This window comes from Myotis daubentonii, chromosome 11 (genome assembly GCF_963259705.1).
Source record: "Myotis daubentonii chromosome 11, mMyoDau2.1, whole genome shotgun sequence".
Taxonomy (NCBI): domain Eukaryota; kingdom Metazoa; phylum Chordata; class Mammalia; order Chiroptera; family Vespertilionidae; genus Myotis; species Myotis daubentonii.
In genome coordinates this window covers 63,628,877-63,654,781 of record NC_081850.1, presented here as the reverse complement: position 1 = coordinate 63,654,781, position 25,905 = coordinate 63,628,877, and the positions used below count along the sequence as shown (strand labels likewise).

At 42.1% G+C, this 25,905-nt stretch overlaps 1 protein-coding gene across 1 annotated transcript in view; it reads left to right on the top strand.

Annotated features, from left to right (window-relative positions):
• Positions 1-25,905, top strand: part of SVEP1 (sushi, von Willebrand factor type A, EGF and pentraxin domain containing 1) — a 151,825-nt gene that overhangs the window by 9,806 nt on the left and 116,114 nt on the right. Inside the window, exons 2-3 of the mRNA XM_059657621.1 lie at positions 14,840-15,095; positions 17,152-17,328. Of these exons, the coding sequence (XP_059513604.1) occupies positions 14,840-15,095; positions 17,152-17,328 (433 nt within the window). The remainder of the gene's footprint in view (positions 1-14,839; positions 15,096-17,151; positions 17,329-25,905) is intronic.

The following is a 25,905-nucleotide window of genomic DNA, read 5'->3' as shown; positions in this document are numbered from 1 at the left end:
GAAGACTTGGTTTGCCCCTGTGCCTATTTAATGGAGATAAAGCCAGCCAGAGACAGGGCCAGTGTCCCTCTTTGGATTCTTCTAGAAGCAGAGCCTAAGATAAGGATTCAAGTCCAAGTACCTTATTTGGGAGGTGATCCCAGTAAACATTGATAGGACAGTGGGGAAATGAGACAAGAGAACCAAGAGCAGAAAAATTAACTGGTGTTTAACCCCAGTGGGGAAGACGGGAAACCAGTCTAGAATTCAAGCTTTAGAATTATGACAACTGAGAGGATTTGGGATTATTTAGAGACTAACTTCCATCAGTCACTGTTGAGAGTTGCTCCCTGGAGGGTATTCAGTCTCTGTCATTCCCACCTCCCCTTCCAGTGGATGGAATGTTCTCTAGGCATAAAAAAAAAAAACCCAAAAAACCAAAACCCTTAGACAAAGAGATACAGATGCTGGGATATGGGGATGGGGGCATCGACAGTGTATGCTGTTGGAGGCAGAAAGGGGGCAGCCTGCACTACCAACTTTTGGCAAAGCCAGGGTTTTCCATGGGTGAAGGAGAACCATGGGAAATAGCTGGAATTTATCACCCACTAAGCAGGACAGCTCCAGGAGTAAGAAGTTGTTGGGAGTACTACTAGATATGGGATCTGAGAAAGGTGGTGAATTCTCCAAAGAACACACACATGGACCAGCATTGGGTAGTCCACAAACACAGAGAGCACCGTGACTTTTCCCCATTTCCTTTCACTTTTTGCTCTTTAAAATTTTCTCTTTTATATAGTTTCAAGGCATAGGACCCAATATCAGAATTCAGTAGACAGAAGTATACTTATTTCAGAATCTGTATTCATGTATTTGCTATTGTCCCAGAGTGTTTATTAATACTGTGGAGGAATAGTTAATTAGATAAGAAAATGGGTACATTGCTCTTTGATAGCACTTATTGTTCACGTGAAGTCTGCCTCCCCTCTGCTTGTTGAGGGTAGAGATCAAATCTTACTTGACTTTCTATTTACTACAAGACCTAGAAGTGGGTATTCATTATAACTTTAGTGTTCTTGAAAAGATATATGTTTAATTATTTAGTGTTTTTATTTTAGTACTAGAGGCCCAGTGCACAAAAATTTGTGCACTCGGGGTTGGGAGAGGAGGTCCGTCAGCCTGGCCTGTGCCCTCTCACAGTCTGGGACCCATCAGGAGATAAGGACCTGCTGGTTTAGGCCTGCTCCCGGGTGGCAGAGGCAGGCCTAATCCTAGGTGTAACCCCTGGTCGGGCTCAGAGCAGGGCCCATTGGGGAGTTGGGGCCCCGCCTCCTGTCATGCACAGAGCAGGGCGGATTGGGAGGTTGCCATGCCACCATCAGTCATGCTCAGGGTAGGGCCGATTGGGGGGTTGGGGCACCACCCCCTGTCACACTCAAGGCAGGGTCCATAGGGAGGTTGCAGCGCCACTCCTGTCATGCACAGAGCAGGGCCGATCAGAGGGTTGGGGCTCCGCACCCTGTCACACTGATCCCGGTGCTGGGAAGCCTCGCTGCTCCGCTGATCCCAGGGCCAGGACGCCTCTCGGCTCCCCTGATCCCTGGCCCGGAGGCCTCTCTGCTCCGCTGATCGCGGGGCCTCCGGCTCCGCTGATCGCGGGGCCTCCGGCTCCGCTGATCGCGGGGCCTCCGACTCCGCTGATCACGGGGCCGGGAGGCCTCTGGACTCCGCTGATCACCGGGGCTGGGAGGCCTCTCAGCTGATCACCGGGGCTGGGAGGCCTCTCGGCTGATCACCGGGCCGGGAGGCCTCTGGACTCCGCTGATCACCGGGGCTGGGAGGCCTATGGACTCCGCTGATCACCGGGCCGGGAGGCCTCTGGACTCCGCTGATCACTGGGGCTGGGAGGCCTATGGACTCAGCTGATCAACGGGCCGGGAGGCCTCTGGACTCCGCTGATCACCGGGGCTGGGAGGCCTCTCGGCTGATCACCGGGGCTGGGAGGCCTCTCGGCTGATCACTGGGCAGGGAGGCCTCTGGACTCCGCTGATCACCGGGGCAGGGAGGCGTCTCGGCTGATCACCGGGCCGGGAGGCCTCTCGGATGATCACCGGGCCGGGAGGCCTCTGGACTCCGCTGATCACCGGGGCTGGGAGGCCTATGGACTCCGCTGATCACCGGGCCGGGAGGCCTCTGGACTCCGCTGATCACCGGGGCTGGGAGGCCTCTCGGATGATCACAGGGCCTGGAGGCCTCTGGACTCCGCTGATCACAGGGGCCGGGAGGCCTCTCGGCTCTGCTGATCGCGGGGCCTCCGACTCCGCTGATCACCGGGGCCGGGAGGCCTCTGGGATCCGCTGATCACCGGGGCCGGGAGGCCTCTCGGATCCGCTGATCACCGGGGCCGGGAGGCCTCCCGACTCCGCTGATCACCGGGGCCGGGAGGCCTCTCTGCTCCGCTGATCCCAGGCCCTGAGGCCTCTCTGCCCTGCTGCTTCAGGGCTGTTTGGCCTCGCTTTGCTTGGAGCCTGAGTATGCAAATTAACCGCCATCTTTTATCTTCTATAATTGAAACATTGTATCTTTTGGAGTTGTTGCTTCAGGAGCTCAGAGCCCCGTGCGGGGATCCTTGACTTTCTCCGTCGCTGGGGCAACCAAGCCTCCTATTCTCAGCTGCCTGGCTGCCAGCCGCCATCTTGGCTGACAGTTAATTTGCATATCTCGCTGATTAGCCAATGAAAAAGGTATCGGTTGTACGCCAATTACCATTTTTCTCTTTTATTAGTATAGGATAGCACTGTACTTCTCCGATTTCTTTTCTAACTAAAACAAGTTATGACATCTTCTCAAAGGACTATTCAGTGAATTCTTGACTTTTTAAATGATAGATTATAACAGGGGTGAATAGTAATTCACGCTTCAGACCACTTTTTCATGGGGGCAATATAAAATATTGAGTAGAATCTCAGATAGGTGTGAATCCCTGCCTCCCTCCCCTCCGCCCCGCTTCCAAAGTCTGGTCAAGGAAGCACACACCACCTCTGGAAAGAACTCCATCCAGTGTGTTCAGAGGGAATCTGCAGACATCTGTTTTCAATAACGTCCCCTCTCCATATTACCGTCAGCGCTGTCCTTTATCCACTCATAATGTTATCCTCCCAACAGCATAGCATCAAGTAGATACTGTTCTGTTCCTCTCCCCAGGACATTATCACCCGCTTCGTGGCTCAGATAAAGTTGGGTGGTTATTGGTTATAGGTCACAATTTTCCCTAATCCCCGTCCTATCTTCTGAGCCTCTACAAAGATGATGACCTGTTTTAATTCACAGCTCAGACTGATATGTTGAATTTTGTTATAATTGGTTTACCCATTTGACAGACATATTCTAGAAATGTGTTAAAAGTTCCTTGAACTCATCCTGATAATGGTAATGAGTAATTACTACTTGTCAGGTACCACTCTAAGCATTTTCCTTATGTGAATTCATTAAATATTTGCAGCAGAAAAACCTGCTCAGTTAGGTTATTGTTATTATCTGCAAAGTACAGATGAGGAAACTGAGGCACAAAAAAAATGTAAGTAACTTGACCAAAGTTACACTGCTGGTTAGTCAAGGTACTAGAATTCAAATTCAGACAGCCTGGGCCAAAGTCTAAAATCTTAACCACCGTGAAATAATGCCTCTGTGCTATATTGTCAGAAGATCTATCAGATGCAAGACCCACTGATACATACTCACTAGTGAAGTCCACTGAAAAGACATGAGGCAGAGAGGGCAGCCATGAGCAGGACTTGGGTATGTAGATGACTAAGCAGAAGGCCAAATGGAACAGTCATAGGACTAAGACATTTGGAGATTATTAATTTGAATAGACACTCTCTAAAGCAGCAGTTCTCAACCTGTGGGTCGCGACCTCTTTGGCAGTCGAACGACCCTTTCACAGGGGTTGCCTAAGACCATCGGAAAACACATATAAAATTACATATTGTTTTGTGATTAATCACTATGCTTTAATTATGTTCAATTTGTAACAATGAAAATACATCCTGCATATCAGATATTTACATTACGATTCATAACAGTAGCAAAATTACAGTTACGAAGTAGCAACGAAAATAACTTTATGGTTGGGGCTTACCACAACATAAGGAACTGTATTAAAGGGTCGCGGCATTAGGAAGGTTGAGAAACACTGCTCTGAAGTAACTAATAATCCCAAGTGATCACCCTTATCTTTCACTCCTTTATCCCAATCAATCTGGGGAATTACCTCTCACATGCCATTTTATGCAGCATAATTGCATTGGCTAGTACACCCCCCCCCCACACACACACACACCACCTCATGTACCTTAACAGATGTATCTACCAATCATTGCAGATACCAAGCCACTGAAGCAGTAAGTCATACCTTCTCCTTGCAACACATCTGGCTTCTCATTTACCTGGTTTCTGAATTCTTAGATTCCTTTAATCCAAGATCAATGCTCAATCTCAGACCCTTTATTAAAATAGAAACATGACTCAAATAAAATCAGGTTTTCTAGTCTAGGTACATCTAGTCTCTATTTCAAAATATAAGCCAGTGTAAACTTAAGTTTATAAATTTATATGCCAAACTTCAGTACAAAACTTGGTCTTACACCTTAATTCAGTTTATCCTAATCTAGGAGACTCAGTATTCCCCTCCATCATAATAGTCCTCTTTTTTCCATATGCCATCCCATTTCACAGAAGAAGAAAAATATCTTCTTATGAGTATTTTATTAGTTTCTTCATGTAAAAACAAAACAAATCTCTTTTTAGCAACCAACTTTATGATCATTAATGCTTAGAAAAATATTTTGTCAAGTACTTGAGCTGATGAACTAGATTTTTTTAAATATATTTTTTATTGATTTTTTTACAGAGAGGAAGGGAGAGGGACAGTGAGTTAGAAACATCGATGATGAGAGAGAATCATCGATCAGCTGCCTCCTGCACATCTCCTACTGGGGATGTGCCCGCAACCCAGGTACATGCCCTTGACCAGAATCGAACCTGGGACCTTTCAGTCCACAGGCTGATGCTCTATCCACTGAGCCAAACCGGTTTTGGCTGATGAACTAGATTTATTTAATACCCAATACATATTTAAGAAACACTGTCACTATTTTAAGTGTAAGTGTGTAATTAAATTGTAAGAATGGGTTAATTAAATAGAGACTATATTATACTCAAAGGAATTTTAAAAGTCAACACCTTTGAATGATGACATATATAAATATCACTAGAGTCATTGATAATTTAAGCATATAATATAATAAATATATATGATAAGTAGTCTAAGCTCTGAAAACTCAACTATTAATCATTTGTGGTTTAAAAGATATAAAATGCAGAGTTTTTTTCTCCATAATGGTAATTGATGTGGTCATTCATATAATCTAAAATACAAAACAAGAAAAGAAAAACAAGACAAACTCCAAATCTCATTTATTTGGAATGCTAATAAATGTCACAGTTAAATGTGTTTTTTTATAAATTTACAATAACTATAAAAAATAAAATACAGGCTAAGTTCATGAACTTAAAATCTCCCCTCAACCCTCATGCATATGTGAGTACAATTGATTTGAAATATATCTGGCTTTTTGGAGAGTTTTAGAGTTGCATTGTTGCTGAAACCCAAATATTTGCAATATAATGATTAGGTTCTCTGTATCTTTCATGTATTCTAAACTCCTGCTAAACTTTTTCTTCATAGTTACTCTTCAAATACATGGTAAAAAGAAATAATTGTTTTAACAGCTTTGAATCATAAATAGCATGAATATTATTATACTTGCATTCTCCCAGTCTCGACACCATGTTTCCTGGTATTTGGAACTCTTTTGGAAGCACAATTTGACCTGATAAATTTCTAAAACAATTTTTCTGCTGGATAAGTTAGGCATAGCATTAAATTCTTTCTTTTCTTTGAAGCTCTTTTTTCCTGTAGTCCATGTCAGTCAACAACCACTTTCACTGAGAGCAGTACCCATTCTCTTCCTAAACTACTTGCTCACCCATGGGTGTCATCCCTTTCAATGTGGATTGAGGTGGCAATGCAGAGGTTCAGATGATCACTTATATTCTTTCTCCTGGAATCTGGACTAGGGCACAAAGAGTTCTGAGAGGGTAGTTTGGATTGTAGTTTTTGTTGTTGTTTGTTTGTTTATTTGTTTGGGGGGGGTGTTTTTTGCCAGTAGGTACGGAATATAGTGTTACAACTGCACAGAAACCAAAGGAATCCTGTCAATGCAAGGAGTGAATGAAGATGTGCAGACAGAAGCTGAGAAAAGGAAACAGATGGAAGGCTGGAGGGAGTAGCCACTATGCTCCTGTGCTTTGGTTGTTCCTATTTCAGTCGCTCTTGAAGCTCAGTTCTTTCCACTCCTCGAGAGATATTCCTATATGCTTCCAAAATATTCCCCACTTTGGATAAGCTAATTAAGTAGATATGTTTCTTGCCTCATTATGTTGCCTAGACTTCCCACCTAGAAGTGATGGTGCATTCTTGTCTTGTTCCTGAATTTAGTGAGAATGCTTCAAGCATGATTTTGCCCATTGGTTTATGATAGCTCTCTTTGTCACATTGAGTGGCTCTCTATTCTTTGCCTAAGTGATTTATAAAATCATAAACTGGTTTCCAAATATCATCTGAGATTATTTTACTTTTTCCTTTGACCTCTTGATGTGAAGCATATGAATAAATTCTCATCTTTGACTTTATGAGCTAACTGCCACTTGGTCATATTGTATAGGCATTGAGCATGTCAACTGAAATCCTTTTATATATTTATTCATAACAATATTTATAATAGTGACTTTGTTATCTTGTAGTAAATCAGCAGTTTGTTTAAGAGTGATATGTCAGTTAGCCCTCTTTAATTTTCATTTGACTTTTTGCTATCCAGACCTTTATTCCTTGCATGTTTACAGAATGGGGGATGGAATTTGGCATTATTCGAAAGTTGATCTGTCTTTTGCATGTTTGTTCTGTTGTGTTTTTGTAGTCTGGGTTAAGTCTGCTACTCATCAATTCCTGTGCACACCATTTCACAATTTGATGTACTGTCCCTATGGGTCCATTTCAAAATGATCTGTGTCCATGTTTAATAACTAAAGCATGTATGTGGGTGGAAAATTCTGCATATAAATCTGAGATTAAGTTCTTTTTTGACCCTCTGGTTCTTCTGTGATTTGGCTAGACTATAATAAATAGCCTAAGTGTTACTCGAGCCAACATTCTTTTTTCATTCTAGAATTTCAGTCTATGAAGCCTGAGTAAATACTTAAAATAAATGAGACATACTAAGTATGATTGATTTGATGTTAAAGTATTAATAAGAAACCTTAGTTATGACAAAAATACTCTTCCCAGTTATATATTTGCCATTGTTCTATTTTTTGCTTGTTAATATTTTCATTTTATCATCAAATGCAATAATGAAAAATCCCTAGGACAGTGCCTGGTATAAAATAGAGGGTCAATACAGATTTAATGAAACAAGTTTAAATATTATATTTATGAGAATTTTCATTTCACAATTGCAGAACAGGACTCAATGTAACAACAATGTTGGGCCTGGAATTTATTGGTTTATTGTGCATGTTGGACATATAGCTAGTGGAAATTAAGACATTGTTTATTCTTTCACCCACTATTTCAGAGTTGTTTTTTGTTAATAGAGTGAAAACATAAGGGTCAGTCCTTGCAGTATAGTATCTTGCAATCTAATTTGAGATACAGCCAGATATATAAGCATTAACTATAATTATGATGGAATTAGCATAAAGCAATGTAGTGGAGGCTATTGGCGATGATTTAGTGTTTTCTGCATAGCAGGAGAATTTAGGATAGCTTCAAAAAGGAGATGAACTTTGATCTTGATTATGAGGAACTAGTAAAAAGAGTGGGTAGACATATGTGGAGATAAGAAAGAGTTGTTCAGAATTTCCAGGCAGACCCCTGTGGATTTCAACCTAGTTTCCAGCAACATGGCTAAACGCACCAGGGTCAGAATTATCAGTCAATATGAGGAAAAAGGGGGAAACAACCTTCCACCTGGCTTCTTGGAAAATTTTCTGTTAAAAAAATTGAGTGTAAGATACAGATAAGGTTCAAGAATTCACTATGAGAAACAGCCCTACATCCTAGGAAGCGTTTGTTATATGCACTTAAGTAAATAAAACATTGAAGTGAAGATGAGATATGAGAAGATAAAGAAAGGAGTAAAAGTACAACAGAACTGGCTGAGAAGCACAAAGGAATACAGAGAACTATGTACAATGAATAAATATTATAATATCATCATAGGAAATGTCCAGACCTATAGAGAATTTTTATGAGTTTGAGCCAAAAATGATAACAGATGCCAGGAATGAAAATCTCAAGCAATTGAGAAAATGTTCCTGAGAATGGCAGTTTTGAAGCTTATTTTATACACTAGAGACCTGGTGCATGACATTCGTGCACTCGGCAGGGGGTTGCGGGGGTCCCTCAGCCTGGCCTGCACCCTCTCACAGTACGGGAGCCCTAAGGGGATGTCTAACTGATGGCTTAGGCCTGCTCCCCCGCAAGCCGTCAGTCGGACATCCTTAGTGCTACCGCTGCGCTCCCAACCGTGAGCCCAGCTCAGGGCTTCTGGCTGAGCAGTGCTCTCCCTGTGGGAACGCACTGACCATCAGAGGGCAGTTCCTGCATTGAGCATCAGCCCCCAGTGGCGCTCATCATAGTGGTTGGTCATTCCACTGGTCGGTTTGCATATTAGCCTTTTATTATATAGGATTCGAATCAAGGAGGAGACATAAGCAGGGTTACATGAAATCCTTTGGTGGTAGATTAAGGGGGTGGGAGAAAGCAAAGGGGGAAAATCTCTAAAATTGGGCAAAAGGCTAAACAGAGAGACAAATAGTTCTTTCACATTGGTAGGTATAGGATAGTTAATAACACTTACAGCACATAGAGATGGTACATGGGCAAGAAGATAGCAATGAGGGGAATGTGGTCACATACTCTGGTGCTGGCAGTTGTGCCTAGAGGTTACTCTGACATTTCAAAGGTATGTTAATTGTAGATGCAAAATAGGCTCACGTAAGTAAAGATTGACCTTTGTCAAGGAAGCTACAGGCCTAGGACATCACTGCCCTCTATGACCTGCTTTTACTTAGGAATTTCTATGTTCAGACCATCCATGTTGTTCAGACCATTGCTCTCTGAGTTTGTAGGGCCTGTCATCTGGTCTCCCCTGAGCTTGTTGGGTTCAGTATGTGGTCCCTTTCTCATCTACAGTAGCAAGGAAAATAAATGCAATGCCAAGATTAATTCTTCATTAGAGGGAAAAGAACCAACACTGGATAAAACCAAACAGTGACATGGAAGAAAAACTTGAGACATTTACACCAAGTCCAGAAGGAAGGAAGGTGAAATAAAAAGCAATAGAATATATGAAGTCCAGGCAATGAGGAGCCAACAGAGGCATACATAACTTCTTTCCCAGAAATACGATTCAAAAATATTAAACAATAAACATTCCTTAAGCTGGAGACTATTTGACTATTCAAATTAAAAAGCTTGGTGAAATGTTAGAATTTTAAGGATGAGACAAGTATTATATGTGTCATATGGTGTCTTGTTTATAGTTATTGTTTCCTAACAAAGAAAGAAATGTGGAAAACAAGTTGGAACCCTGGCATCATTTACTATTTTTATGCTCCCTGGAGGAAAATGGCTCTGATACAGTCACAGTAGGTGACAGTTCATGGCATCCAATTTTTTAAAAGATGACCTATGAGCCTGTTTAGCGTGGCTCAGTGGTTGAGCGTTGACCTATGAACCAGAAGGTGATGGTTCAATTCCCGATCAGGACATATGCCTGGGTTGTGATCTCCATCCCTGATGTGGGGCAGCTGATCAATGATTCGCTCTTATAATTGATGTTTCTAAGTCTCTCTTCTTCTCACTTCCTCTCTGAAATCAATAAAAATATATTTTAAAAATATAAAAAATAAAAGATGACCTATGAAGTTCTCTGTCTTGAGTTATCCTCACTCAAGGTTGGCGGTTTATTATGGCTGAGGTTGGGTTGCACTTGGAATTATATCCACATGTATTTAATTACCAGAGCCCAAGGGCAAATATTGTCCCCAAGTCAGATATTTTGTGACCTCTATTTTTCTTTCAAGACCATTTTTCAAAATAGTTCTCTTGTGGCCTGACTTTGGGGGGGGGAGGGAGGAGGGGATCGCAGTCTTGTGTAACGGTGATGGATCTCGGGTGTTAGAACGATGTTACACAATCCTGCATTTTTATCATTCTAATGACTATTGCTGGACAAGGGGAGCTTACTTCCCTGCCAGAGATTTATACAAGCTAATCAGACGCTTGATACAATACAGATGGCGATAACCTTTTACCATACTAAGTTCACGTTGAGTTTTTCTTTGGCAGCAAAGGGTTTGCCTCATTCAATATCCTGGACCAAAAAAAAATTCTATTTCTTAAATGCCTTACAGAGTATAGCAGATGATGTAAACTATTTCAGGAACACTGCAAAGGGAATCACGTGTGAGGCCTCCGCCACATTCCACAGAAGTTACCACAGACCTATTTACTTCTTAGAACTGAGGGATGGAAAATGTTGTGTGTTTTTTAATTATGTTTTTTATTCAAGTACAATAAAGCACAAAGATTGGGGAGGGGGACAGACGATTTTCAGTAAGTTCTTCACTCCTCCTCTAAAGGACATTCCAAACCCAGATTTTGTGTAATTCTTTGCTTGAACTACTAGTCCTGCTATTCTTACTATTTTAAGCTTAATATATTGCCTTGCCAACAAATATAATGGTTCCTGTAAAAATTCACCCATTCCCCGCAAGAAGAGAAGAAAAATAGAATCACACCTCAAAGTGTTGTTTATATAAGGAGCAGTACAGCAAGAAATCCCTGCTAAATCCTTTTCCTGGATGTGAGGAATGTTATTGACAATGAACTAAGATTAATATTACAAGATAGGATTTGTTCATGTCAGGACAAGAAAGGCACAAAAAGGAAACATTTTGGTACAAGCTGTACAAAACACAGTGCGTGTGTGTACATGTACACACACACACATATTCCCTACATTCCTACTGTTCACTCAAGGCCAACTCACTCATGTAACTCTCTGTAGCGTATTCTAGAGTTCATCCACTCCACTAATTTATGAATTAGTTCATTGAATAAATATTGATGAGCACATACTCTGGGCCAAGCAATATCAAGAATAGCATACTGGGCGGAGCCGGCTGGGGGGGCGGGGTGGAGGGGTGGGGGCGTGGTGCGGGGGGACAATTGACTTGCTCTTTCTCCTTTCCATCAACATTCCCACTTGTTTACAGTGAACTGCCATGGTCTTGCTGGAGAGAAGAGTAATCAAAATGAGCAAAAGCTTAGGGGAGTTGGGTTATGATTTCAGAGTGGAACAACTTAGAAAGAAAGAGTTTATAGCTTAGTCAAGAGCACGAATGTTGTAAACACAACTTGCCACATGTTGGAGCTCTGGAACTTGGAGGTCCCCTTAGAATACTGACACACAACTTTTGGGACAAATAAAGTAATATCTAGCTTCATGCCATCCATAACAGATCGTTGAATTTTTCCCCAGAGGTGGTACTGAATGAAAGTGTGTGTGTGTGTGTGTGTGTGTGTGTGTGTGTGTGTTTCAGTCCATTCCAATTGCTAGGGCTTTTGCTTGGGGTGTGTACTAACTGAAAATGTTTATCCTATCTAATAAAAGAGAAAAATGGTAATTGGCGTACGATGATACCCTTTTCATTGGCTAATCAGGGCTGTATGCAAATTAACTGCCAACTAAGATTGGCAGTTAACTGCCAACAAGATGGCGGCTAATTTGCATATGTAGGCACAATGCAGGGAGGCAAAAGGGAAAGCAGGAAGAAGCCCCCTGCCACTGACAGTGATCGGAAACCCAGGGGGGAGCTAAGAGCTGGGGGGCAGGGCAAAGGCGGCCCTAGGGCCGCCTTTGCCCTGCCCCCCAGCCATGATCGGAAAATCAGGTGCCTTTTCCGCCCTGGCCAGTGATAGCAGGAAGTAGGGGTGGAGCCAGCGATGGGAGCTGGGCACCGTTGAAGCTGGCAGTCCCAGGAGCTAGGGGTCCCTTGCCTGGGCCAAAAGCGAAGCCCACGATCGCGGGCCGCTGCAGCTGTGGGTCCCCGCTGCCCGGGCCAGACGCCTAGGCCAGAGGCGTTCTGCAGGGGCAGGGGCAGAGCCTGCAACCGCGGGGAGCTGGGGGTTCCCTGCCCAGGCCTGACACCTCTGCCGGAGGCCTCAGGCCTGGTCAAGGGGCCGATCCAGTGATTGGTGATTGGAGGGTGATGAGGGTCAACTCCTCTGGCCGAGAGGCATCAGGCCTGGGTGGGGGGCGGAGCCAGGGATTGGGGGGATATGATGGTCCCCTTGCCCAGGCCTGAAGCCTGGGTCAGAGGTGTCAGGCTTGGGTGGGGGGTGGAGCAAGCGATCAGAGGGAGATGGGGGTCCCCTGCCCAGGCATGATTCCTGGGCCAGAGGCCTCAGGCCTGGGCGGGGGCCAGAGCCAGTGATCGGGGGGAGATGGGGGTCCCCTGCCCAAGCCTGACACCTCTGGCGGAGGTGTCAGGCCTGGGCAAGGGGCTGATCAGGCAATGGGAGGGTGATGGGGGTCTATGCCTCTGGCTGAGGCATCAGGCCTGGGCAAGGGGCAGAGCCAGCAATTGGAGGGGTCTGGGGGTCCCCTGCCCAGGCCTGACGCCTGGGCCAGAGGCATCAGGCCTGGGCTGGGGGCAGAACCAGTGATGGGGGGAAATGAGGGTCCCCTGCCCAGGCCTGACGCCTCTGTCTAGGCGTCAGGCCTGGGCAAGGGGCCGATCCTGCGATTGGAGGGTGATGGGGGTCAACGCCTGAGGGCTCCCAGTATGTGAGAGGGGGCAGACTGGGCTGAGGGACACTCCCCCTCCCCCACACACACCCAGTGCACGAATTTCGTGCACCGGGCCCCTAGTAAATATATATATGTCTATACATGTATATACATATGTATGTGTATATATGTGTGTATATGTATATATGCAGGCGAATATATGTATGTATTCCTATACATATATATACTTTATACTTCAAGCCTCATTCCAATTATTATTTTTATTAATACTCAAATTATCCTTTATTCAACTAGAAGGAGTTTCAGATAGTTTCTGGTTCTCTTTGGTGTGCTCTTAGTAGCCTTTAATAGCCTATGTAGTAGGCTTTTGAGAAGGAGTGGGGTGAAGTATTTGACTATCTCTTCTCAATTGCTGGCTTTCCAAATGTTCCACAGAGTCGTATTTTTTAAGGTTAATTTAATTGTCTTTAAATTCAGATTTAATGGTTTTATCTCTAGCTCACAAACACTAACAAATTTGGTAAGGGTTACTGGATTAGAATCAATACCTAATGATCATGTATTTATGAAGATTGCTTTCTATAAGCATGAATTTTATAATCTTAAGAGAATCTGGATCTATGGCTGAATCTGCTCCTAAAAATGAATTGAGACAAAGTTATTATTTAAATTATATCATCACTTTTTAACTTTTAACAAAATCTAGGATATCAATGCCGTTCTTCCAGACTTTCTGAATGTAGTGTTTCTTGAATTACTGCCTAATAAGCATTGAATGCCTTCTAAAAACTTGTCAGAAAATATAATACTCCGGCACTTTATTACCTTTCTTATCTAACCATAATGAAAAGCAACAAGAGGCCATTTGGTTTCAGTGCCAGACTCACCCCTGGGTTCTTTGTGCCTTTTCAGTTTGATGTTACAAAGCATCAATGGCAATAAATAGATGCCTTTTTCAAAAGTTTTATTTTTTCTTCTATCTATAGAGAAGGAATAGCATATAACGTTTATAAAGCATAACTCACTCATCCTAAAATAATAAAGCCCAGGTGTCAGGTTGGGTAAAACAGCATTTTCTCATGAAGATCGGACACCACCACCAACAGCTGATTTTGTGCTAATACTGGGTGGTCCCGGTAAGAAAGATGAAGTATTGAATCCATTCTACAATATTGGAGGAGCAGTGGAAAAACAAATATAGAAGGCAGGCTGGCCATTATTGACTCTGAAAAACACATATTCACTTACATTTTCCTTCTGGTTAGGCTTTTAGTGTATGATCATGAGGTGGAGGGAGACAGACAAACAGACAGGTGGTTATGCTTGGAAGTAGATTCATGGGACTCAGATTTGGTTCATGTTTTGAGAGCTTGAAAATTAAAAAGGTTTAACAGTAGTGATACTATTAATAAAAATTCATTCCATAAACATTTGCTGTTCTCCATTATCGAGGTCCATGGCAGTGCTGCTGCTGCTGATACATTTTAAATGCCTCTAAGGTTTATTGTGATTCTGCGAGACCCTTGTAGGCTCTAGTCTATGCCTATTTCTCTGTAAATCAGTGTTCCTTCCCCCACTCAAATGAAATGCGCAAATGAAATGCTAATACTATTTTATTTTTTTAAATATATTTTTTATTGATTTCAGAGAGGAAAAGAGAGGGAGAGCAAGATAGAAACATAATGATGAGAGAGAATCATTGATTGGCTGCCTTCTGCACACCCCCTACTGGGGATCGTGCCTGCAACCCAGGCATGTGTCCTGACCAGAATCGAACCATGACCTCCTGGGTCATAGGTCAACGCTCAACACTGAGCCGTGCCAGCTGGGCTCAAACACTATTTTACATAAGAAGGGACACAGTTAGTAGGTCAATGCACTACAAACTCATGCTAACTTTCTCTGTTTCATTACAGCAAATTCTTCATCATTCTAGAGAAAATGCGACAAAAGTTATATTTCTCATCACTGACGGCTATTCCAATGGGGGAGATCCTAGGCCAGTTGCAGCAATGCTGCGAGATTTTGGAGTGGAGATCTTCACTTTTGGCATATGGCAAGGGAACATTCGAGAACTGAATGACATGGCTTCTCCCCCAAAGGAGGAGCACTGCTACCTGCTCCACAGTTTTGAAGAATTTGAGGCTTTAGCTCGCCGGGCATTGCACGAAGGTAATGGAAACCTAGTGGCATAGGATGATGCATTTAAATGGGGTTTCTTTATCTCTTACAGCTTGAAACCCACTAGAGCAGTGATGGCGAACCTTTTGAGCTTGGCGTGTCAGCATTTTAAAAACTCTAACTTAACTCTGATGCCGTGTCACATATAGAAATTTTTTTATATTTGCAACCATAGTAAAACAAAGATTTATATTTTTGATATTTATTTTATATATTTAAATGCATTTAACAAAGAAAAATGAACCAAAAAAATGAGTTCGCGTGTCACCTCTGACACGCGTGTCACCTCTGACATGCGTGTCATAGGTTCGCCATCACTGCACTAGAGAGTAATATCAAACCCTATGAAGTCCTCGCCAAGCATGATGCCCAGGTGTCGTTGGTGTGTTATGAGATGTGTTGAACTTCATACACAGAGATGGCACTCTGACCTTGCAACAACAGTATCTGTTTTGTTTTTTAACAGCTGTGATATATTTTCACTAAAATATCCATATGCTCCCACCAGGAACCGTTAGAATCAATGGAATGCATTTAGGTGTGTGTCGAGGCCACACACAGAGTGGGAAGCCTTGACTTAGATCTCATTTACAGTTACCCAGAGAGATGAAGTAAACATTCAGAGATATGCCTAGTGAATCTCGCCAGAAAGTTTCCAGAAATACACATGAAGGTATTGGGGCAGTAAATGCTTAACACGTACTTCTTGACCTGACAGTTTGAAGATACATGAACTATGTGAAAGCTGAAGACCATTGCCCCAGCAGAGAATAAGATCAGTAAATCCATTCATTAGAACTCTTTGTACACATTTATAAAGATGTTTAGTTGTATGGTTTAAGTTAGATGAACCTCCAGGCAAAACATGGGCATGGGTCTTGGTGAGCCACAGAGAAAGTGTGGACTCTGAGGAAATGACAGGAGATCTGGCCTCAGACTGAAGCCATGTGGCAGATAAGCATGATCCTGGCAGGTATCCTTGTGAAAGATTCGTTTTGATGGGCAAATCACAGCAACATGAGATTTTAAGCAATTAGGGATGTTTATAATAAGCAGATCAGCCCCACTGTCATTCCAAGGGACGAGTCCAGGGCAAGACCTCAGGCTAGCTGTGGACACAGCAAAATATCCCACTTAGCCATACACTAGCTGAGTGGCTTTTGGCAAATTATTTCACTTCTGAACTCCCTAAGTTTCTTGTTATAAACTAGGGAATGAGAATAGTACCTACTACATTGGATTGCTGCAAAAGTTAAATGGGTTAATACATACGAAATTATTTTTAATGATACTGAGCGCCTATGGTACTAAGCCCTCAATAACTATCCTTTATTATTACCTTAAGCAATTTATCTAACATCTATGAGTTTCAGTTTCCTCTATTTTTGAAATACTGTAATATTTAACAGAATTTTATCAGGAGGATTGCATGAACTATTTAAAATTTCATCAAGGATAGTGTTCAGCACATGGCAGTTCAGTAACTGGGGTTTTTCTTCATGTCTCTTTTACATAAAACTTAATGATTTACTTAAAGTTGAGAGGCAAACCAGATCCTGCTTCTATTATTTAACTTGTTGTGGTGCCATTATTTAAATCTTTAATCCAGTGACTATACAAGTGGTGGAATTAATCCTTTAGTTAGTAGCTCACAGCAGCACCCTTATGCAGCAGTCAGGGTTGTAGCTCATGTATTTGGACAAGGATTTTGGAAATACTGACGCAGCGGAGCACTGCTGGGGTGGACCGACTGCTTTACTTCCTGCCGCATCTGGAGATTCCTCCCTGAAGTACTTAATATATGCCTGACCCCGTGTGGCCTCCAGACCTTGTGCTGAGGTCCCGGACTGAAATAACTGGCTGAAACAAATCCCCAGTCTGTGGTAGTGCAAGTAACACAATTTCATATTTGGGTGGGAGTGGGGAGCAGTTGGGAATTAGACAGATATGAAAAGATATTTTTTCCAGCTTGCACTTACATCTTAGTAACTAGAGCTGTAGCATTCAACCGTTAATTTATTTTTTTATTACCCTCTATCATGGGTAGATCTGCCTTCTGGGAGTTTCATTCAAGAGGATATGTCTCATTGCTCACATCTGTGTGAAGCCGGCAGAGACTGCTGTGACCGAATGGCAAGCTGCAAATGTGGGACACACACAGGTCAATTTGAATGCGTCTGTGAAAAGGGATATTACGGGGAAGGTCTACAGTATGAGTGCACAGGTGAGTCTCCAGCTTGTGTCTAACTCTCAGTTATCTGTTGCCGCGTAAACAATGATTCCCCAAACTCAAAGGTTTCAGACTTATTGCTCATGAGTCAGCTGGGCATCCCTTTCGGTCTCGGCGTGTCAACTCATGCATGTCATGAGCTGTGAGTTGGGTAGGCTGGGTGGCTGATCTTAGCTGGGTTCTCTTAGCTGGCTGGAGTCTGGTCTAAAATGGGATTGTCTAGGACCGCTAGGTGGTCCTTTAGGTGGCCCTTCAGACTCCATCAGGCCAGCCTGGGTGTGTCCATGTGGTGGCAGAATTCCAAGGGGAAGAATGGAAGCTTGCAAAGCCCCTTGAAGCCAGGTTCAGAACTGGGAAGGGAGGATGTGCGGTGCCTTGTTTGTAATCAGTCAACAGCCAAATCTGTCCTCAAAGCACATCAACCAAAATACGCCTCAGTCTCTGTATGAGATGGAAGCCAGTGGGATTCTTGTCCGCAGGCCCCATGAACTCGTGGGATTGTCACAGAAAAGTGTAACATTCACTTGATGGTACTTTAGCTCTTCACAAGCCTCCGTAAAGGGATTTCAGAAAGCTCTAAAAGTGCTGTCACTTCAACATGGAATTCACTTCATCGATATTTGTAATTTTACCTCCTCTAGCTTTCTTTACCAGAGGCTCTTGATATTTTAAATATTTTCTTAGAAAGGCAAGAAGAGCATGGAGGATTCCTGTGTCCTTCATTATATTTTAGGAAATACCTGGTATTTTGAAGTAGTATATAGTTTTTCTATGATAGCATTTTGTTTGTTCTTTTTTTTTTTTTTTTTTTTTTACCTAAAAAGCGACATGATTTTTTAATAAGTTGCAGCTCTTCCATGATTTGATGTTTGGGAAAAGTGTATTTCCATGGAAATTAACATGCACCAGGAACACAGTAGGTTTACTTTATACTATACCACGTGGTCTATCATTGCTTGGTCATGTGGACATTGCTCTGACGTTTGGAAGGTGGGCCTTCTGCCACACAGAAGCGTGGCCCTCCCTTCTCTACCTGACCTGCTTTCTCTTCTCCTCGTAGGCTGTTTCCTCTTGTGCTCTTCTTTTCCTCTCATTAATCTTGCTGCCCCTCTTCTTCCTCCCTCAATTTCCCCTCCCTTCCCTGGGCCTGATCCCAGCTGGCAGACACATCCTTCCTGGGTCCACCATCCTCCACTCCCTCCCACCCCCGCCCTCTCCCCCCCACCCCAGTCACTCCTTTCTTGGCCCTGCTCCCACTTGACCCAGCAGGATTTCTCATTGAAGCTGAAAAAAGGGGGGACATCAGCCTAACTGCCTCTGAGTTGGCAATATGCCTCCCCTTGAATCTTCCCACACTTCCATCAACAGCCCTGCTTGGCACTGTCCCCAGCACCCCGGCTTTCTTCCTCCCATCCTCGCCCACCAGACACAGGCAGAAGCGCTCATTTTCTTGCTCCGTGCTGTAGTCAGCATGTCTGCCTTCCGTGTGGTCCCAGACTGGACTGCTCTCTGCCAATAAGCCACTGCCGAATGGCCACCCAGCAGCCTCAGCCACGCTGGGCGGCAGCCCCCTCTGCTCCACGGCTCTGTAATCTTGCATCCCAGGGGAGCAGCTGCAGGAAGAGAGGGGGTGGCTCACAAACCCACTGCCCCCAATTACCCAAGTAGCTGTGGCTGTTACCAGTCGTACATTCCCGGCCGAAAGACACAGCAGTCTGTAGAATGTGTGAGGGGCAGGCCTGTCAGTAGAGCCTCAATGGAGGGCTCAGGAGCACTTTTGCTGCTGCTTCTAGCCAAGGACACCAAGCACAGAAGGAATCGTTTATCCACCCTCTTTTAAATTAGTAAGTAAGCCTCGGCTTCATACTTTCTCCCATGCAATATATAAACTAGACATAGTTGCATTGATATTAATGTTCATATTGTCATCTTCAGTATTCATCCCCAAGGTATTAGGAAAAGTGGTATCGGAACTCCTCGATGTGCATGGTGACTGTGTAGAGTTGTAGGAGGCCGGGCTCATCCAGGGCTTCTCCTGCATGCCAGGAACTAAGAAAAATAAATAAAGTATGTCCTCCCTATGGCATGAAAGACTCATGACCAAGCTCTTTTCTTCCGGAAAGCCAGAAAGAAATACTAGCTTGAAATCATACAGTACTGAAAACCTGGAAGCCGTGAGCCCCTTTATTTTTTATTTTATTTTATTTTTTTTAATATATTTTATTGATTTTTTACAGAGAGGAAGGGAGAGGGATAGAGAGTTAGAAACATCGATGGTGAGAGAAACATCGATCAGCTGCCTCCTGCACATTCCCCACTGGGGATGTACCCGCAACCCAGGTACATGCCCTTGACCGGAATCGAACCTGGGACCCTCCAGTCCGCAGGCCGACGCTCCATCCACTGAGCCAAACCGGTTTCGGCCGTGAGCCCCTTTAAAATCTATTCAGTCGACAGATGTTATGGAGTCCCTTCTCCATGCCAAGCCCAGGCATTAAATCCATGCAGGGTTTCAATGGTGAGCAGACAAATGAATTTGTAAATGCAAACTGTGATGTATGCTATTAAGTAAAAAATGCTCATGGTATGAAGAGGGAACTACAGGGAAGGATAGACTAAGATCATGCCTTCTAAGCTAAGGTCTGAAGGATGACCAGACCATAGCTATTTATTGCTGAAGGAGAGAATGTTACCTTTCATTCAGAATAGTTGGAATTCTGAGTATTTATCCTCATTGTAGAAACGATGCCTTTCAGAAGCAAATCATTCCTCTTGAGAGCCAAAAGAAACCTTTGAGATTATCTACTCTAAACCCCTCATTCTGCAAGAGGAAATTGAGGTCTCAGAAAATATGAGTATTTCCCTCAAGATGGCATATCCGGCCATCAGCAGGACCTGGGAAGGGTCCCAGGACACTTTTTTTCTAAAGTCCTATGTTATTTCCAAGATAACATACTCCTTATTTTGCAGTTTTGAAAATAGCTTCTTGTATACATTGCTTTTCCGTAGACACAGAACTGTGCTCGCAGTGTTTAAAAACAAAGAAGACCTGGCTCAAATGCAACCTCTGCTGATTACAAACTGTGTGGCTTTGGATGATTAATTTCTTCTGATTTTCAGTTTCTCTTGTAAAATGTGCTTAATAATGGTGTAGTTTTACATACACACACGTATATATACAGATATCTGTGTACATAGAAGTATATAGATATGTGTTTGCATATACGGGGTGGGCAAAAGTAGATTATAGTTGTGAGTATGCAAAATAGAGTTTATTCTTTTTAAAAAATGTATTATTTATTGATTTTAGAGAGAGAGGAAGAGAGAAAGCTTAAAAAACATTGATTTGTTGCTCCACTTATTTATGCATTCATTGGTTGATTCTTGTATATTGCTCTGACCCGGATTGAACGCACAACCTTGGTGTATTGGGAAGATGCTCTACTAACTGAGTTATCAGGCCAGGGCCAGAGTTTGGATAATATCTGGCATATCCATTCTCAATGGTATCTTTTAATCATTGTGAAATAATATAAATATAAGAAAGCTGATAGATGAACCTTAACATAATTATCTCAAGAATGAGATACTGCCCTAACTAGTTTGGCTCAGTAGATAGAGCGTCGGCCTGTGGACTGAAAGGTCCCGGGTTCAATTCTGGCCAAGGGCTTGTGCCTTGGTTGCTGGCGCATCCCCAGTGGGAGGTGTGCAGGAGGCGGCTGATCGATGTTTCTCTCTCATTGATGTTTCTAACTCTCTACCCCTCTCCTTTCCTCTCTGTGAAAAATCAATAAAATATATTTTTAAAAAAAGAATGAGATACTTGAAGATAGCTGACACTATATATTTTGTAAATTTTACTCTTTTTTTCCTCACCTAAGGATATTTTTCTATTGATTTTTACTTTATTTTATTTTTAATTCTTCGTTGTTTAAAGTTTTTGTTAATTTTTTAATTTATTTTATTTTATCATTTATTTTTATTTTTAAATATTTATTGATTAAGGTATTACATATGTTCCCTTATACCCCCCCCCCTTCACACCCCTCTCACTCATGCCCTCACCCCTCTGGTGTCTGTGTCCATTGGTTAGGCCTATATGCATGCATACACATCCTTTGGTTGATCTCTCCCCCTTACCCCCACCCTCCCCTACCTTTCCACTGAGGTTTGACTGTCTGATTGATGCTTCTCTGTCTCTGGATCTGTTTTTGTTCATCAGTTTATGTTGTTCAGTATAGTCCACAAATGAGTGAGATCATGTGATATTGATCTTTCTCTGACTGACTTATCTCGCTTAGCATAAGGCTCTCCAGTTTCATCCATGCTGTTGCAAATGGTAAAAGTATTACATGTCTCCTTTTTTCCCCCTTCCGTTGATTTTTAGAGTGAGTGGAAGAGAGAGGGAGAGACAGACAGAAATATCCATGTGAAAGAAACACATCGATTGGTTGCCTTCTGCACACACCCAACCAGGGCCCAGGCCAGGGAGGAGCCTGCCATGGGAAGCGAACCTGGGACCCTTTGGTCTGAAGTCCAATGCTCTATCCACTGAGCCAAACCAGCTAGGGTGTACATTTTACTCTTCTAAGCTAGACTAGCAGTTGTGCTCTGGGGAGAAGGAAGAACTGTGCATGCAGGTGAATACCATCAAGAAACCTTGCACCTACTAAAGGGGACCTGATGAGTATCCAGTGAAAATCAAGAACACTGAGAAAAGGCAGTGAGATAATGTGCCATTGGATGTTGAAAAAAAGTAGACTGTTTACCTTGATTAGGGGAAAAGTATATGCTGAGGCAAATTGTATTTGTTAATGACTTCTACAGAAGAGTAGACGACTAGAGCTAGCTGTAAGGATTTCTCATCATTCTGGGAGACTAGTAAACTCTATCCCCTGACCATATAGGAAATTTGACCAGAAATAGAATTAAGGTTTTTTAATTCCTAGTCTGGAGACCTTTCTTTATACTAGACTACTTCGTAGGGGGCCTGGGAGACCTTAAGTAAAGCTGATCACCATAATGTTCTGGGGCATTGGCAATCTGGGTTACACAGGTCCTCCCGAGTCCTGTCCAAAGCAGTGGCTTTACTTGAAATGGCCTGAGCACCATCATTCTCACCAGGAAGCAGCTGCTTATGGGCAAGTTTTGTGTACCCTGATGCACACAAAAATTGTAATGATTGCGGATTTGTTCCATATCATGAACATCTTCACTTCAATGCAAGCCTGAAGATACTTGTTAGAAATTACTAACAAGTAATACTTTGCCAAAGAGTTCAATTTTCTAAGACAGCAGTATGTTTGAACTGGGTTTTAATTTCCCTTGGCTCAAAACTTTTGAGTTGGTTTCAAAATAATCATGTTCTTTTAGCTGGTGGTCTTGAAGAGAGTGTGGTAATAGGTTTTACAGAAGCAAGGATCATAGAATAAATAGATAATTCAAGGTAGAAAGATGCTTTATTTGTGTATGTGTCTTTTAAAATATATATATTGATTTCAGAGAGGAAAGGAGAGGGAAAGAGAGATAGAAACATGAAATATGAGAGAGAATCATTGATTGCTGCCTCCTGCACACCCTCTACTGGGGATCGAGCCTGCAACCAGGTATTGTACCTTGACCAGGAATGGAACTGTGACTTCCTGTATCACAGATCAATGTTCAACCACTGAGCCACGCTGGCAGGGCTGTTCATGTATGTCTCAATCACTTATACAATGGCGCCGAACATAGACACCATATTGACAGAATATAACACTAAAAATTTGCTAGGAAAAGAGAATTTGAAACACAGTTATAATACTTAGAAAGCCACCCATCATGTGGTAGAGTCTAAGAGAGGCATTGCAATGAAAGAAGTCCAGTTCAGCAACCAAGATAAACTTCAAAATAGTGTAAGTCCTTTACTTGTTTTTTTCTAACTCCATTTCTTAAAATATGCCTTTTCTCATCATTGTTTCCCTTAGAAACCATAACTCTTTTGCACATATTTCTTCAAATTCCCCCTTACACACACACACACACACACACACACACACACACACACACACTGGCCTCCCAAGCCTTAGCTCAAATCTATTGTCTTTGCTCTTTCTTCTTGATTTTACATCACTCCTTAGGGAACTAGAAATGGAGAAAGGCCAGGAACACTTGCATATCAATTTTTGTTGTTGTTTTAAACCAGTGCTTTATAAAAGGCCCATGATTAAAAAAAGAAAATCCCACATAACTCAGTTTCATTTCCTGCAAATATTTTGTATGATTCAGAAATTGTGTGGGACTTTAACACTACATTAGAAAATTTAAAGGGTTGGGAAAATATCTTTCTAGGATTAGTCATTTAACTTCAGCTAAGGGAAGATTACTGAAAAAGTATAGCATCTAACTAAAGGATGGTGCTTCCATTTCTAGCTCTAGTATTTTCTTCATCCTTCACATTTAACATAGGCTTTTGGACAGTGATGATGATGATGATGATAACTAATATTAAAATAGTGCTCACTCTATTCCAGATACTTTCCAAGCATTAATGTATATTAGCTTGTTTAATGTTCACAATAACTCTCTAGGTCAGTGATGGTGAACCTTTTGAGCTCGGCGTGTCAGCATTTTGAAAAACCCTAACTTAACTCTGGTGCCGTGTCACATATAGAAATTTTTTTATATTTGAAACCATAGTAAAACAAAGACTTATATTTTTGATATTTATTTTATATATTTAAATGCCATTTAACAAAGAAAAATCAACCAAAAAAATGAGTTCGCGTGTCACCTCTGACAAGCGTATCATAGGTTCGCTATCACTGCATATTGTTCCATTAGAGACAAGGAAAGTAAAAGTTTGAGGTTAAGTAACTTGTCCAGGGTTATACAGCTATTAGAACTGGTTTATAAACCCAAATTGTCTGACTCCAGAGTTTACAGTCTAGCCATAGAGATAGACATTCAACATATAAACACAATTAAAAATATAATTTCAAATTATATTAAGTATTTAGTTTGACCCTTAGGAGATCATCAATATTTGATCCTTTTCAACCCAAGAAATAGCAGCATCACATGGTCCAAACTAATATGAGGAAAGTAAAGGAGAAAATGAATTATATAAAATGCAAGCCTGCTTAATGTTTTTTAGTTGACTCATTCATAAAATAAACTTAAGCTCCTTAGCATGGAATAAAGGCTTTGCATGATTTGATCTCTCTTTACCCTTTGAGTTAAAAGCTGGAACTAGTTGTAGTTTCCCCTAAATAACACAGTTTCATTCCTCAGACCTTTTTTCATGCTTCTTCTGGCTCCTTTTCCCACCACACCAACTATTGTCTTTATTCCTAGTTCATCAGACTAGTGATTCTAACAGGAAGGGACTTTCTAATTCATTTTGTATCCCCACTGCCTGCTTTCAGTGCCCATAGTAAGTGCTCAGGAAAAAGGGTTTGGGTAAGACATCACCTTGAGTATCAGAATCTTAGATGGACAAGAACTCATGGTTGAAATCTTAGGCCATTGCATGGTTTTCACCTCTGCCTTGGGAACCACAGGATAACTAGCAAAAAGACACATGGTAAGAAGTTTTTTAAAATGTATTTAATTCATTTAAATGTAAAATATTTACATATGGTTGAACTTTGTCAACAATAAGCCAAATGCAGTGAACCATGGATGCACTAGATCGGTCATTTTTAAATGGCTGGATCATCCCATCAGTTGTGAATAGTCAGTGAACTCCTGTGGTAAATCCAAGCGGTTGCAGCTGTTCTGAGTTTCCCCTGAAGGGATTTGAGAGACACAGAGCATGGAGACAATAGGCATTTGAGGACACTGCTTTTTGCAGATTTTGACTCTATTTCAGTGAGTTTGGAATAATTAGCAGATTGAAAATTATAGCTAGATGGGGGGGGCAAGGCTGAGGGCTAGATAGGAGCCAAAGCCCCAGTTCTGTTGTTCTTTATAAAAGGAGGATAACTATGGAAATAGAAACACTTGAATATTTACTTGGGAATATCTTATTATATATGTAAACATATGCAGACAAATCCCCAACCGCAGCGCGCGCGCACACACACACACACACATTTTCCTTTCTAAGTATTATTATATAATTTCTTTGGAAAGAGAGGACAGAGAGCTCTAGAAATTCTTGAATGAAAACCAAAACATTTGGAAATCTTGTTCTCTGAGCAGAGTTTAGTTGATTTCCCTCCAAAACATCCCCAGAGGTGACTAATAATGGATTTGTAAGGTGTAAGGAATTTGTAGCATGTATTCCTACTTGCTTTTTGTGAGGAAATATTGCTAGCATGTTGACATGGGTTTCCATCAACTTAAGGACCAGAATGGTTAACTGCTGCCTAGAGGAGGCTAGTTTGCTCAGATATTACAGTCCCGGGAGAGTATTTTCCAGCCTATCATGATTTTGTAACAGGAAAACACGTAGAATTAGATGATAAATGTGAAATATCACAAACTCCAAAGTCAGTCCATTGTATTTCTAAGCTCAGTTGTTGTGTTCTTCAGCTTTGTGACTTATATTTGGTACTTTCTTGTATTTCTCTCTCTTTATTGAAGTTC